At 41.6% G+C, this 13,344-nt stretch overlaps 1 protein-coding gene across 2 annotated transcripts; it reads right to left on the bottom strand.

The window, feature by feature from the left end:
* Positions 1 to 1,426: 1,426 nt before the first annotated feature.
* LOC145346975 (interleukin-17C-like) lies at positions 1,427 to 12,351 on the bottom strand. 2 transcript variants are annotated; one of them, XM_080194854.1, is made up of 4 exons: positions 12,161 to 12,351; positions 6,655 to 6,899; positions 4,615 to 4,785; positions 1,427 to 3,968 (listed from the first exon to the last, which is right to left on the bottom strand). In XM_080194854.1, exons 1-4 carry the CDS (start codon positions 12,176 to 12,178, stop codon positions 3,797 to 3,799), a joined length of 606 nt encoding a protein of 201 aa, XP_080050980.1. In that variant the 5' UTR covers positions 12,179 to 12,351; the 3' UTR covers positions 1,427 to 3,796. The 2 variants fall into 2 exon arrangements, with proteins under 2 accessions (XP_080050980.1, XP_080050981.1); XM_080194855.1 differs by lacking the exon at positions 1,427 to 3,968 and having other exon boundaries at positions 4,481 to 4,785.
* Between the last annotated feature and the right edge of the window lie 993 nt (positions 12,352 to 13,344).

Genomic DNA, 13,344 nt, shown 5'->3' with positions numbered 1-13,344 from the left:
AATCCTGGCCATAGTGTGCTTAATATAATAAAATGCTTTAAGGCGCTTCACAGGAACAATTAATGATTCTCAAACAAAAAGGTGACACACATACAGTGCATTGCACTTACACAAATTCCCTTTGCAATCGTAACAATTCTTTTGGTCTCCAAAGGATGCAAAATAAAAATAATATTGCACTGCTCAACTCTTTTTGACAGGAAGTATCTTCCATATCTTTGTCAGGAAATGCCTGTAAGGGGCAGCAGTGCTGCCCAGGGGAAGTACTATTTAGATTAAATTTCTTTACTCAGTGTGTGGTGGGCATTTGGAACGTGGAAACCAGTTTGATTGAGGTGAATAACACAGATACATTGAAGATGTTGTAGATCGGTGCATGAGGGAGAAAGGAATGGAAGGTTATGCTGTTAGAATGAGATGAGGCTTATGTGAAGCACAAACTCTGTCACAGACCAACTGGTCTGTTTCTGTGCTGCAAATTCTTTCGTCACAAGAATGCCCAAAATACAATTACTTTTCATTCATTCATAGAATGTGGTATAATTGACGAAGCCAGTATGTATTGCCCATCCCTAATCCTAAAGTTTATTTTCCAGTCTCACAAATACACTTATATTAACACTTCAATGAAGCTACTGTGAGAATCCCTAGTCGCAAACTCCAGTGCCTATCTGAGTACACTGAGGGAGCATTTAGCACAGCCAATACAGCTAACCCCCCAATACAACTTTCAGACTGTGGGAGGAAACTGGAGCACCCGGAGGAAATCCACGCATTCACGGGAACATAGAACATTACAGCGCAGAACAGGTCCTTCGGCCCACGATGTTGCGCCGACCAGTTAAAAAACAATGACCCTCTAACCTAAACCAATCCCTTTTCATCCATAAACCTATCCACGGATCTCTTAAACGCCCCCAAACTAGGCGCATCTACAACTGCAGCAGGCAGGGCATTCCAATCCCTCACCACCCTCTGGGTAAAGAACCTACCCCTGACATCCGTCCTATAACTACCCCCCTTTAATTTAAAGCCATGCCCCCTCATGCTAGCTTTCTCCATCCGAGGAAAAAGGCTATCACTATCCACCCTATCTAAACCTCTAATCATCTTATATGTTTCAATAAGATCCCCTCTTAGCCGCCTTCTTTCTAGCGAAAACAACCCCAAATCCCTCAGTCTCTCCTCATAGGACCTCCCCTCCATACCAGGCGACATCCTGGTAAACCTCCTCTGCACCCTCTCCAAAGCCTCCACATCCTTCCTATAATGTGGGGACCAGAACTGCACACAATACTCCAAGTGCGGCCACACCAGAGTTGTGTACAGTTGCAACATGACGCTGCGACTCCTAAATTCAATCCCCCTACCAATAAACGCCAAGACACCGTATGCCTTCTTAACAACCTTATCTACTTGATTCCCAACTTTCAGGGATCTATGTACACATACACCTAGATCCCTCTGTTCATCCACACTATTCAGAGTCCTCCTGTTAGCCCTATACTCGACACATCTGTTATTCCTACTACACATCTGTTATTCCTACACACATCTGTTATTCCTACGAAGAACGTGCCAACTCCACTTGGGAAGAACGTGCAAACTCCACACGCAGTGAGCCAGACCGGGAATCGAACCCAGATCCTTGGCACTGTGAGGCAGCAGTGCCAATCACTGTGCCACCATACCTCCCTTTGAACTGAGTTGTTAGCAATGCTATTTCAGAGGACAGTTAAAAATCAGCCAAGTTGCTGTGGGTCTGGAGTCACATATAGGCCAGACCAGGTAAAGAAGGCAGATTTCCTTCCCTAAAGGATGTTAGTTTCATGGTTGCCATTATCGAAACAAGTTTTTTACTCCAGATGTAGTTTTTAACTGAATTCACCAGTTGCCTGATCATTAGTCCAGGCTTCTGAATTACTTAACTAGTAGGGTAACAGCTGCGCTACCATCCCTTGGAATTGGAAGCAGGAAAGAGGAGAAAGTTGGGATGTAGTTTGACAGTGCTGTTAATGTCAGGTGAGTCAGTTTATTTGTGGTTTGAAATGAAAATAATGGAGAGAGAAACAGAGTTAACATTTGGAGCCTATGACTTCATCAGAATATTTAAGGTTTTTTACTATGCCTCCAGGTGAATGCCTCTGTAATTGTGCAAGTCACAATCAGCCTTTCCAACAGCTAAACATTTTTCTGGATGTTTTGCTTTTAATGCAAGTACAAACACCACCAAAGTATGGAACTACTTAAAAAAATTGATTCAAGGTGTGCCAGACAAGATAATTGTCAAGGACAAAGTCCACAATGGGTCATTAATATAAAGTTGTATGAAGTCAAGTTGATTGGCAAAGGAATCTGAGGGCATGGGAGAGAGAAAAAATGCTGCCATGGCAAAGGGTGGTTGGTGGAAGCTGACTCAAAAGTAATATCCAAAGGGGAATTCAATAAATACAGAGGAATACATAGGAAAAGGGGGAAAGAGCAGAAGTGGGACAAATTGGATAGCTCAAAGATCCAATACAGGCACAAAGGACTGAATGGCCTTCTGAGCTGCATGGTTCTATGAAAAGTAACTTGGATTTTATTTCTCTTTCTATCAGGTTGTGATTTTCTTCTTCCCCCATTATCTATTAGCTGAAGCAGCCTCTTTCCTTCCCCTCTTCCTTATTCTGTCTGCAAAGGTTATTCAAACTCTCTCAAGAAAAATACACAACCAGTCTGGTATTTTGTTAGGGTATACTTTAAAACAGGCAGCAAAAGAAAATTGTAAAGGTAGAAACGGTTTTTTCTAGGTCTTCTAATTTCCTGCTATCTCTTAGATTTTGACATGGAGTCATAGAGATTTACAACATGGAAAAAGGCCCTTCGCCCAACTTGTCCATGCAGCCCCCTTTTAAACCACTAAGCTAGTTCCAAATGCCCATATTTGGCCCATATCTCTCTATAATTAGACCCACCTCTACTACTACTTTTGGCAGTTGTTTCAGACACTCACCATCTTCTATGTGAAAAAAAATGCCCCTCAGGACCCTTTTGTATATCTCCTCTCTCGCCTTAAACCTATGCCCTCTAGTTTTAGACTCTAAACTTTAGGAAAAGATATTGACTAAATAGCTGATCTGCGCCCCTCATTATTTTACAGACCTCTATAAGATCATCCCTAAGCCTCCTGCTGATATGTTGAAACATTGCCTCCTTTTACTTTGTGCTTTACTCAATTCAAATTGAGTGCACCTTGCATCTTCCTATTCTGGTTCTTTTCCATTTATCAATGCATTGCTCACAACAATAGCTTGTAGTTAAATCATGGAGTCATAGAGATTTACAGTACAGAAACAAGCCCTTTGGCTGAACTTATCCATGCTGCCCCTTTTTTAACCACTAAGCTAGTTCCAATTGCCTGCATTTGGCCCACATCCCTCTAAACCCATGTAACTGTCTAAATGCTTTTTAAAAGACCAAATTGTACCTGCCTCTACTACCACCTCTGGCAGCTTGTTCCAAACACTCACCACCCTCTGTGTGAAAAAATTGTCCCTCTGGACCCTTTTGTATCTCTTCCCTCTCACCTTAAACCTATGCTCTCTAGTTTTAGACTCACCTACCTTTGGGAAAAAATATTGACCATCTAGCTAATCTATGCCCTTCAATATTTTATAGACCTCTATAAGATCACCCCTAAGCTTTCTATGCTCCAGAGAAAAAAGTCCCAATCTATCCAGCATTATTTAAATAGCATCAGTAACTTAATACGATGTCTCAAGGATGCTTCACAGGAGCTTTATAAAAGAAAGTTTTATGCTGAGTCACATAATAAGATATTAAGGACCAGTGGCCAAAAAGTTTGGTCAAAGAGATGGGTTTTAAGGAGCAGCATAAATGAGGTTGGAGAGGAGGAAGGGATTGGGAAGGGAAGTATGAGGCCCAAGCAGCCGAAGACATGTCTGCCAATGATGGAGTACTTCAACCTGGGGTGGCAAAAGAGAGCAGAATTAGAGGAATACAGCTATATCAGCAGGAGTGGAGCTAGCGGAGATTATTCTGAGGGAGGGAGGGTAAAAACACTTCTAGGACTTTCCTTTGGAACCAAAACAAAAATATGAAAAGTACACTGTTTCTCTGAAAAATATAGATCTTTATAAAATGACCAGTTACTATAGAGGGATTTGCAAGTCTGTCCCCTAAGAACAGCCCAATTTGGAACAGTGGAAAATTGCAACATAGCTCAGAGGATTTTGGTGCAATACAATTATTCTGTCAAATACTGATACAATTACAGTAAGATACATTTGCTGTGGACAATGGATTAGTTAATCCAGACAAAAACAAACTGCTGGAGAAACTCAGCAGGTCTGACAGCATCCGTGGAGAGCGAATAGGGCCAATGTTTCAAGTCTGCTTGACTCTTCGTCAGCAGACTAAGAATCATCCAGACTTGAAACGTTGGTTTATTCTCTCTCCATAGATGCTGTCAGACCTGCTGAGTTTCTCCAGCATTTTCTGTTTTTATTTCAGATTCCAGCATCCGCAATATTTTGCCTTTATATTGGTTAGCTCATCTTTGGAGAGATGCATGTACAGGCAACAGCAATGTCAATCCATTTAGTTTCATACCGGAACTTGTGTCCTCCACAGGATGTGCGATAATACACCTGCATGGTTGTTGTGACAGGCACTGAAGCATAATCCAGCGTATGTTTCATTTTACTAAAGCTGATGCAGCCGCGACAGAGACAAACTGCTTCGGGGATCGATTCAGGAATCCGTTTAGGATCTTCATTAATCCTAAACCAGTGGAAGACAGAATTTGTTAAAGTGTAAATATTTTAATTTCAGTTCATGAGCTATATGCATTCTGTAATCTTCCCCACAGACATTTTCTACACATCTGGTGTAAAGCATTTAAATTTAAAACAAAAAGCTAAGAGAGTCTTGGTCAGACCCCACCTAGAGTAACTGTATTTAGCTCTGGGCATCACAGCTCAGGAATAAGTGAGCAGTACAGATTCACTCAAATAAAGGGTTAAGTTATGGGGACAGGTTGCATCGCCTTGGGTTTGGAAGTAGTGATTTACTTGAGATGTTTAACAATGTAAGCTGATTCAGTACAGGAAACTCTTCCTGCTGGTCGAGAGTCCAGAACAACAAGAACATTAAAGTTCAAGCCAGGCTGTTCAGGAAGCACTTCATCACTCAAAGGGGAGTGGGAATCTGGAAAACTCTCCCCCCTAAAGGCTGTAGAGGCTGGGAGCTAATTTAAAATTTCAGAACTGAGATTAAAAGATTCTTGTTGGGAAGGCATGTTAGAGCAGTCCAGATAAGAGTTAAGATACAGGTCAACCTTGATCTAACTGAATGAAGGATATAACAGCATTGAAGGGCTGAATGGCCTATTTTTGTTCCTATGTTTTATATTAATTAAAGCGCATTGACTATTAACTTAAATATACTGGAAATCTTTCAAAATATAAACTGACAACATGACTTCCATGTCTGAATTTCTGGTACGTTTCCACCCTGAAGCTAATACATTTTAGCTAAAATGCAAATGCATAATTCTGTTAACATAAAAAAGTCCCAAGATAATTTATCAAAATGCTATTGGAGAAATAAAGGCAAAACTTGGTTAAAAGACATAGGTTTTCTCTTCTAAAACTCTCTGCTTCTCTTTTACCTCCGTAAGATGCTGTTTAAAACCTCCCTCTTTGACCAAGCTTGTGGTTATTGTCCTAATATCCCCTTATCATAGAATTGTATATGATCATGTCCTAAGTTGTTTAAGGAGGAGAGGGTGGTGCAAAGGCAACAGGTCACTACAGGTATTAATTTATAACTTCCGGTTTAGTCTAACATGCTGCTGCACACAGATCACCAGGTATTAATTTATAACTTCCGGTTTAGTCTAACATGCTGCTGCACACAGATCACCAACGACCCATTTTGGTTCTCCCCACCCCCCACCCCATACTGACACTAAGCCCACCAACACCTCTACTTTCTCAGAAGACTAAGGAAATTTAGTATATCCAATACAACTCTCATCAACATTTACAGGTGCACTATAGAAAGCATTCTTTCTGGTTGTTTCATAGCTTGCTATGGCTCCTGCTCTAACCAAGACTGCAAGGAACTTCAAAAGGCCATGAAAGATGATCAGTCCATCATGCAAACCAGTCTTCTACTCACTGAGACTGTCTACACTTCCTGCTGCCTCGGCAAAGCAGCCAGCATAATTAAGGACCCTATGCACCCTGGACATTCTCTCTTCCACCTCCTTCTGCTGGGAAAAAGATACAAAAGTCTTGAGGGCACATACCAACCGACTCAAGGACAGCTTCTTCTCTGCTGCTGTCAGACTTTTGAATGGACCTAGCTCACACTAAGTTGATCTTTCTTTACACTCCAGCAATGACTGTAACACTACATTCTGCACTCTCTCCTTTCCCTCCCTATGAATGGTATGCTTTGTCTGTATAGTGCGCAAGAAACATTGCTTTTCACTATAGTATTACATTTGACAATAATAAATCAAGTCAAACATTACCTACTTATGTTAGGATCTGGAAACAATGGACTTATCATGCTTTTTGAGGTATGATAATTGCACATAGAGAAAACACAATACTAAATCGCTGTTACCAGCAGATTTCTTACCTGTAGCCCCAAGGTGAGAATGACCTATCCTCAATGTGGGAACTTGCCAGCAGTTGAGGAGACCATGCTGGGCAGTTGTTTTGTTTCTTTTGGTTATGTCTTCCCAACTCTTTCAAAATACTCGAAGGATGTGTAATGCTGATCCTTTTCTTTAGCAAATGAAGTGGAACTTCATCTCTACAATCTGAAGGTAATTCCCTATATGGTTTTGCGTTAACAACTGCAAGGAAAGCAGTTAACACCATCTGGGAAAGAGAGATCAACTCAATGCACAATGAAGTTGTAAAATATATTTACATTACCCCAGAAAGTACTTCACTGTTTGTGAAGTTCTCTGGGATGTCGAGGTCATGAACCACACCATAACAATTTCCTTTCCCCTTTTATTAGAACACAAATTAGGAGAAGGATTAGGCCATTCAACTCTTCAAGGCCACTTCATTCATAAGATCATAGCTGATCTTCTACCCGAACTTCACCTTCCTGTACTACAGGCACGCTCTCAAACCAGCTGGCTCGGGACTGAGGCTGTGGTAGATTTTGGATTTTGCCAGATTTCGGGTCAGGCACTATTTTAATGTTCATGGGATGTAGGTGTCACTGTCTAGGCCAGCATTTACTGGCCATCCCTAATTGCCCTTGGGAAAGTGGTGCTGAGTTGTGTTCTTGAACCGCTGCAGTGCCTGAGGTGTAGGTACACCCACAGTGCTGTTAAGGAGGGAGTTTCAGGATTTTGACCCAGCGAAAGTGAAATAACAGCTATATATGTCCAAGTCAAGATAGTGAGTGGCTTGGAGGGTGAAGTAGGGAAAAGGTGAATGCATTTTGTACCTGAAGGGAAAGGGTTAATGGATTTTGTACCTAGAATATGTAACAAACATAACCCTTCACCATGGCTGATCTTCCCAGGCTTATATTGATCCTAGCATTACTATAAGTTATTTGTTCATGTCTTACATGCTTTAATTCTCATTTTTATAAGGACAGATAGTTTAATGTGGCTGTTATTTTGTAGAGTCTGTAAATCCTACCTATTTGTGTTAGTAGTCATCGTTACACAGATGGTAGTTTATGATACCGGCTTTTGACAGCTGCCGATGGCAGATCAAGATACTGGCTTTTAACAGGAAGAGTCCTGCTGGGACAGCCAGGATCGCACAAGTAACTTCAAAGACAGGGATGCTGGTACTGCTGCATAATGCTGTGTCCTGACTGCAGGACTGTAATTCCTGATTAACTCTGGGGCTGCATCACGACCCAGGAAGGAAGAACTGGAGGTCTGGCAGGAATTGGAACTTTGAATCATGATTCCTGCTGGAGCTCATAATGTATAAATGCCCACTTATGTTTGTGTTCTATGAGAAGTCTGGTAATCCATTGTTAGGAACCAGTTTCTCCCAAAATTCTGGAATAAGACGCCAAAGTTTTGTAATAAAAACCACTGTATTTTGACTCACTGTCTCAGAGGTATTATTTTACCAGCAACAGAGGGGAACTTGAAGGTGGTGGTATTCCTGAGCATTTTCTGCCCTCGTCTTTCTAACTTGTAGAGGTTGTGGGTTTGGAAGTTTTTGTCTGCGGAGTTGCTACAATATATCTGGTAGATGCGACACACTGCTGTCAGTCTGTGTTTGTGGGTGGATTGCCAATCAAGCAGGCTGCTTTGGCCTGGATGGTGTTGAGTTTCTTGAGTGTTGTTGGAACTGCACTCGTCCAGGCAAGTGGAGAGTATTACACAACACTCCTGACTTATGTCAATGTTAAGAACATAAGAACATAAGAAATAGGAGCAAGAGTGGGCCATCTAGCCCTTCGAGCCTGCCTCGCCATTCAATAAGATCATGGCTGATCTGAAGTGGATCAGTTCCACTTTCCTGTTTTCTCCCCATAACCCTTAATTCCCTTGTCTATCAGGAATCTATCTACCCTTGACTTAAATATATTCAACGAGGTAGCCTCCACCACTTCAATGAAGAAGTTCCTCCTCAACTCCGTTCTAAAGTGCCCCCCCCTTATTTTGAGACTGTGCCCTCCAGTTCTGTTTTCCTTTCTAAGCGGGAAGAATCTCTCTATCTCTACCCTACCTAGCCCCTTCATTATCTTATATGTCTCTATAAGATCCCCCCTCAGCCTTCTAAACTCTTAACGAGTATACGCCCAGTCTACTCAATCTCTCCTCATAAGCTAACCCCCTCATCTCTGGTATCAGCCTGGTGAACCTTCTCTGTACTCCCTCCAAGACCAATATATCCTTTCGCAAATACGGGGACCAAAACTGCACACAGTACTCCAGTTGCAGCCTCACCAGTGCCCTGTACAGTTGCAGCATGACCTCCCTGCTTTTATATTCTATCCCCCTCACCTTCTTGATCACCTGCTGCACCTGCAGACTGAGTTTTTGCGATTTGTGCACAGGGACCCCCAGGTCCCTCTGCACTGTAGCATGCTACAGCTTTTCACCCATTAAATAATAATCCCTCCTACTATTATTTCTACCAAAGTGGATAACTGCACATTTGTTAACGTAATACTCCATCTGTCAGGTCCTCGCCCACTCACTCAGCCTATCCAGATCTCTCTGCAGACTTTCTGCTCCCTCCACGCAATTTGCTTTTCCACTCATCTGCATGTCATCAACAAATGTTGGGTAGGCTTTTCAGGGTGAAGGGTGTGGTCAGGTCAAGCGCTGAGTTACTCACCAAGGGTTTCTAGCCTCTATTCTGCTCTTGTAGCCACAATATTTATCTGGATGGTCCAGTTCAGTTTCTGGTCAACAGTAACCCCCAGGATGTTGATAGTGGGGGACTCAGTGATGGTAATGCCATTGAATGTCAAAGGGCAATGGTTAGGTTCTCTCTTGTTGGAGATGGTCATTGCCTGGCACTTGTGTGGCAAGAATGCTACTTTCTACTTGTCAATCCAAGCCTGGATATTGTCCAGGTCTTGATGCATTTGGACATAGACTGCTTCAGTGTCTGTGGAATCACAAATGGTGTTGAACAGGGTAGATCAGGCCAACTTGGATCAGATAGGATTAAGGTTTGGTTGGAGCACTGGATTAGACTGCTGCACAAGTGGTGAAGGGGATGACAAATTCAGCACCATGCGGTGCCTAGCTGAATTGAGCAGGTAAGTTAATTTTAATTCTAAAAAAAATGATGTATGACACATTTTAAAAATGTCCTGATTTTGGATAACTCTGGTTTTTAGAGAGTGTACCACTATCCCCTTATCTCTTAATTCCCTTACTATCCAAAAACCTCTGTCTACAATATACTCAACAACCAAGCTTACATAGCTTTGCTCTAAATGGTTGACCTCTTATCCTGAGAGTGTGATCTCTGGTTGTAGATTCCCCAGTCAGGAGAAACATTCTGGCAGCATCTACCCTGTCGAGCCCTTTACATAATGTAAAGCAAAATACTGCGGATGCTGAAATCTGAAACAAACAGAACTCTGATGAAGGGTCATCCAGACTCGAAACACTGGCTCCATTCTCTCTCCACAGATGCTGTCAGACTTGCTGAGATTTCCAGCATTTTCTGTTTTTTTCCCCTTTACAACATGTGTTTAAAATCACTTCTGATTCATCTAACCTTTAGGGGAAAAGCCTAGTCTACCAATTTCTCTTTATAAGATAGCCCCTCTAATTCCAGGAATCAGTCCAGTGAATGTGCATTGTATCACCTCTATGGTAAGCATAGCTTTTGTTGGATCAAGAGACCAAAACTGTGCACTGTAACCATAGTGTCATCTAACTGGGGATGTGAATGTTACTGTCTGATCCAGCATTTATTGCCCATTCCTAAATATCCTTGAACTGAGTGGTTTTCTAAGCCATTTCAGAGGAACTTTAGGATCTGGAGCCACATGTAGGCCAGACCAGGTAAGGATGGCAGATTTCCTTCCTAGCTCTGACAAAGAATCATTCAGGCTTGAAAAATTAGCTCTATTCTCTCTCCACAGATGCTGTCAAACCTGCTGAGTTTCTCCAGCATTTTCTGTTCTTGTTTCAGATTTCAGCATCCGTAGTAGAGTCATAGAAGTTTACAGCATGGAAATAACTTGTCCATGCTGCCCTTTTTTTTTAACCACTAAACTAGTCCCAATTGCCTGTGTGGGGCCCATGTCCCTCTTACCCATGTAACTGTCGAAATGCTTTTTAAAAGACAAAATAGTACCCGCTTCTACTACTATCTCTGGCAATTTGTTCCAGACACTCACCACCCTCTGTGTGAAAAAATTGCCCCTCTAGACCCTTTTGTATCTTTCTCCTCTCAGCTTAATCCAACACTCTCTAGTTTTAGACTCCCCTACCTTTGGGAAAAGATGTTGACTATCTCGCTGATCTATGCCCCCTCAATATTTTATAAACCTCTATAAGATCACCCCTCAGCCTCCTACGCTCCAGGAAAGAAAGTCCCAGTCTATCCAGCCTCTCCTTATAACTCAAACCATCAACTCCTAGTGGCATCCTAGTAAATCTTTTCTGCACTCTTTCTAATTTAATAATATTCTTTCTATTATGGGTTGACCAGAACTGTACACAGTATTCCAAGTGTGGCCTTACCAATGTCTTGTACAATTACAACAAGACATCCCAACTCCTGTATTCAACATTCTGACCAAATTAACCAAGCATGCTGAATGCCTTTTTCACCACTCTGTCCACCAGTGACTCCACTTTCAAGGAGCTATGAACCTGTACCCTGAGATCCCTTTGTTCTGTAACTCTCCCCAAAGCCCTACCATTAACTGAGTAAGCCCTGCCTTGGTTCAATCTATCAAAATGCATCACCTCAAATTTATCTAAATTAAACTTCATCTGGCATTCATCAGCCCACTGGCCCAACCGATCAAGATTCCGTTGCAATCTTAGATAAGTTTCTTCAGTGTCCACCATGCTGCCAATCTTGGTATCATCTGCAAACGTACTAAACATGCCTCCTAAATTCTTACCCAAGTCATTAATATAAATGACAAATAACAGTGGACCCAGCACTGATCCCTGAGGCACTCCATTGATCACAGGCCTCCCGTTTGAAAAACACCTCTCTACAACCACTCTCTGTCTTCTGTCATCAAGCCAATTTTGTATCCATTTAGCTAGCTGTGAGATTTAGCCTTATTCAACAACCTACCATGCAGTACTTTGTCAAAGTAGATTGTGGATTGACTTTGGTTGAAAAATGTAAATTCTACTAAATATAAATTCTTGCTAAAGTCCATGTAGACAATATCAACTAGACTGGCCTCATCTACCTTCTTGGTTACCCTTCAAAAAAAAGTAATTTGCTTTTATTTTATTATCTTGCAAAATATTGTACTTGCTTAATGTTGCTGTCGTTTCTTATTCCCATTATGATTTCTCTTGTTTCTGCCTCTAATGGACTTTTGTTATTCTTTTCTATTCTTCACATCTGTAAAAACTTTAACTCTCTTCCTTTCATCAATGTGTCTGCTTGGATAAGCTCACAATAGTTAAAGGTAATTGAAATATACTCACCAATGCTTGTGAGCACATTTTTCTATTTGCTCCAGACACCACTACCTTCTCAGTCAGTTTGCTCTCCGTCCCTGCTATTGTTTTCTGTCTGTTTGCTCTTATATTTATTTTGACAATCCTGAAGGAGGAGTTACAAATCCAAAAGAGCAAAATTCTTCCTTTATTCAAATGACGAAGTTTCTTAGGCAAATACTTTTAATCAGAACCTGCAAAAACATGTCTGAATAAATCTGATCAAAGATAGACAAGTGTTCTTGCCCACTCAAGCACTGAAACAACTCAGGACTGCACTGCAGTTTACTAGAACCACAGAACCATAGAACATTACAGCACAGAAACAGGCCTTTTGGCCCTTCTTGGCTGTGCTGAACCATTTTTCTGCCTGGTCCCACTGACCTGCGCCTGGACCATATCCCTCCACACCCCTCTCATCCATGTACCTGTCCAAGTTTTTCTTAAATGTTAAAAGTGAGCCCGCTTTCACCACTTCATCTGGCAGCTCATTCCACACTCCCACCACTTTCTGTGTGAAGAAGCCCCCCCAATATTCCTTTTAAACTTTTCCCCCTTCACTCTTAACCCATGTCTTCTAGTTTTGTTCTCCCCTAGCCTCAGTGGAAAAAGCCTGCTTGCATTCACTCTATCTATACCAATTATAATTTTATACAGCTCTGTCAAATCTCCCCTCATTCTTCTATGCTCCAGGGAATAAAGTCCTAACCTATTCAACCTTCCTCTGTAACTCAGTTTCTCAAGTCCTGGAACATCCTTGTAAACCTTCTCCGCATTCTTTCAACCTTATTAATATCCCTCCTGTAATTAGGTGACCAAAACTGCACACAATACTCTAAATTCAGCCTCACCAATGTCTTATACAACCTCCCCATAATATTCCAACTCTTATACTCAATACTTTGATTTATAAAGGCCAATGTACCAAAAGCACTCTTTATGACCCTATCTACCTGTGACGCCACTTTTAGGGAATTATGTATCTGTATTCCCAGATTCCTCTGTTCTACTACACTCTTCAGTGTCCTACCATTTACCTTGGTTTGTCCTTCCAAAGTGCAATATCTCACACTTGTCTGTATTAAACTCCATCTGCCATTTTTCAGCCCATTTTTCTAGCTGGTCCAAATCCCTCTGCAAGCTTTGAAAACCTTCCTCACAGTCCACTACAC

The sequence above is a fragment of the Carcharhinus amblyrhynchos genome, chromosome 8 (genome assembly GCF_965287045.1).
Source record: "Carcharhinus amblyrhynchos chromosome 8, sCarAmb.v2.hapA, whole genome shotgun sequence".
In the NCBI taxonomy this organism is placed as follows: Eukaryota; Metazoa; Chordata; class Chondrichthyes; order Carcharhiniformes; family Carcharhinidae; genus Carcharhinus; species Carcharhinus amblyrhynchos.
Note: the sequence above shows the minus strand (reverse complement) of the source record. Positions and strands in the feature narration are given on the sequence as shown.